Genomic DNA, 2,670 nt, shown 5'->3' on the forward strand with positions numbered 1-2,670 from the left:
GGAAGTGAAGAGGCCATGGGTGGGAGCCCAGAGCAAACCACCTGCCCTGACCTTGGGAGTTAGGGAGGATACTCCCTGGAAGAGATGATGCTGGACAGGGAAACAGCGGGGGCTCGGTAGGGGGACCCCAGCAGAGGGAACCGCATGTGCCAAGGACAGCAGGCAAGAAAGGGCATCTTCTGGCTCCAGCTCGGGTTCCTGGGGTTCCCATAGGGTCCACCGGGCCTGGGGTTTGGATGCCCAGCTCAGCAGGGCACCCCCATCCCAGGACTCATCACTACCCCCCCCCCACCTGTTTCCCGCAGACGGGCACCCTCACTGAGGACGGCTTAGATGTGATGGGGGTGGTGCCCCTGAAGGGGCAGGCATTCCTGCCACTGGTCCCAGAGCCCCGCCGCCTGCCCGTGGGGCCCCTGCTCCGAGCACTGGCCACCTGCCATGCCCTCAGCCGACTCCAGGACACCCCCGTGGGCGACCCCATGGACTTGAAGATGGTGGAGTCTACTGGCTGGGTGAGGAGGCCAAGCAGGTCAGCCCCCTGCCTCTGGGCAGCGGGGCCTAACGAATCCTACCCTGTCTTCCCTCTCGGTCTTCCAGAGTGGTCTCTTACTATGCCCAGCATTAATAATAACAGGCCAGGTACAGTGGCTCACACCTGTAATGTGGCTCCCAGCACTTTGGGAGGCCGAGACGGGAGGATCACTTGAGCTCAGGACCCCAGCCTGACCTACATGGCAAAACCCCATCTCTACCAAAAATACAAAAATGAGCCAGGTGTGGTGGTGCATGCCTGTAGTCCCAGGAGGCTGAGGTGGGAGGATTGATTGAGCCTGGGAGGGCGAGGCTGCAGTGAGCTGTGATCACGCTACTGCACTCCAGCCTGGGTAACAGAACAAGACCGTCTCAAAGAATAATAATAATAATGATAGGCCAGGTGCAGTGGCTCATGCCTGTAATTCCAGCACTTTGGGAGGTTGAGGTGGGCAGATCACCTGAGGTCAGAAGTTTGAAACCAGCCTGGCCAATATAGTAAAACCCCATCTCTATTAAAAATATAAAAATTAGCCAAGTGTGGTGGAACATGCCTGCAGTCCCAGCTACTCAGGGGGCTGAGGGCAGGAGAATCGTTTGAATCCAGGAGGCAGAGGTTGCAGTGAGCCGAGATCACACCGCTGCACTCCAGCCTAGGTGACAGAGTGAGACTCTGTCTTAAAATAAAAATAACGTAATAATGGCAAGGTCACATGCTGAGTGCCTAGTAGGCGCCAGCACGCGGCTGCAGCGGTCTGGTCTCATTTCCTCTTCCCCAAGCCCTAGCAAGCAAGCTCAAATGTTGCTTCACGGAGGATGCTGAGGCTGGGAGATTTGGAGTAACGTGTTCCAGGTCACCCAACAGCTTGTAAGCAGCAAAACTAGAGTTTGAATTTGAGTCCACCTGACTCCTTAACCCACCATCCAGTCTCCCACGAAGGAAGTCTTCCCTGAGTCTAGCTCAAATCTTTCTGTGCACCAAAGCCCCCAGACACCAACCTTCCCTGCCTGCCTGCCAGGTCCTGGAGGAGGAGCCAGCCGCAGACTCGGCATTTGGGACCCAGGTCTTGGCAGTGATGAGACCCCCACTTTGGGAGCCCCAGCTGCAGGGAATGGTGAGCTGAGGGGGGCCTGCGGGGTGCAGGGCAGAGGGGTGGGCTCCACAGCCAGCGCCTCAACTGCCTCTCCAACCCTTCAGGAGGAACCCCCGGTGCCAGTCAGCGTCCTCTGCCGCTTCCCCTTCTCCTCGGCTCTGCAGCGCATGAGTGTGGTGGTGGCGTGGCCAGGGGCCTCTCAGCCCGAGGCCTATGTCAAAGGCTCCCCGGAGCTGGTGGCAGGGCTCTGCAACCCCGAGACAGGTGCAGGGGGCAGCCCCTGAGGCCCCCTGGTTGGGCATTGGCACAGAATGGGGTGGATGCCCAGCCTCTGTCCCTGCTGTCCCCTCCTCGTGACACCTGCCTCTCCCTGGCAGTGCCCACCGACTTCGCCCAGATGCTGCAGAGCTACACAGCTGCTGGCTACCGCGTCGTGGCCCTGGCCAGCAAGTCACTGCCCACTGTGTCCAGCCTAGAGGCAGCCCAGCAACTGACAAGGTGGGCCTGTCCCCTGTCCCACCCTCTCTGAGGACAGGGCAGAGGGAAGCTCTCATGCAGGCAGAGCCCAGGGAAGATGCCCTGCCTGGTGGCTGGGAGAGGGGCCCTGGCTACTGCGTGACCTCTGATCCAGGTCTGCCCACCCTCCAGGGACACTGTGGAACGAGAGCTGAGCCTCCTGGGGCTGCTGGTCATGAGGAATCTACTGAAGCCGCAGACAACGCCAGTTATCCAGGCTCTGCGGAGGACCCGCATCCGTGCCGTCATGGTGACAGGTACAATGGCATGTAGGGGCCCGGGCTAGCAGGGCAGAATCCACCCCTTCCTAGCAGAGAGAAGGGGCACCAGGGATCCCTTTTTGGGGCATCTTTTTGGGCCCTTGCTTCAGGCCAGGTTCTTTTTAAACATTTCGTGAATCTGCACAATATCCCCCCACCAAGTGGTAATTGTCACCCCTGTTTGACAGATGAGGAAACTGAGGCCCAGAGGAGTGGAGTGACTTCCAAGGAGCCCAAGTGTGCTGTTAGACAGCCCGGGTTCCGGGCGG

General features: G+C 59.4%; 1 protein-coding gene across 1 annotated transcript in view; it reads left to right on the top strand.

Annotated features, from left to right (window-relative positions):
- ATP13A2 (ATPase type 13A2) overlaps window positions 1–2,670 on the top strand; it is a 37,833-nt gene that overhangs the window by 28,338 nt on the left and 6,825 nt on the right. Inside the window, exons 16-20 of the mRNA XM_011998470.1 lie at window positions 306–512; window positions 1,551–1,646; window positions 1,730–1,889; window positions 2,003–2,123; window positions 2,274–2,398. Coding sequence (XP_011853860.1) covers window positions 306–512; window positions 1,551–1,646; window positions 1,730–1,889; window positions 2,003–2,123; window positions 2,274–2,398 — 709 coding nt within the window. The remainder of the gene's footprint in view (window positions 1–305; window positions 513–1,550; window positions 1,647–1,729; window positions 1,890–2,002; window positions 2,124–2,273; window positions 2,399–2,670) is intronic.

The sequence above is a fragment of the Mandrillus leucophaeus genome, unplaced genomic scaffold (genome assembly GCF_000951045.1).
Source record: "Mandrillus leucophaeus isolate KB7577 unplaced genomic scaffold, Mleu.le_1.0 Scaffold571, whole genome shotgun sequence".
NCBI lineage: Eukaryota > Metazoa > Chordata > Mammalia > Primates > Cercopithecidae > Mandrillus > Mandrillus leucophaeus.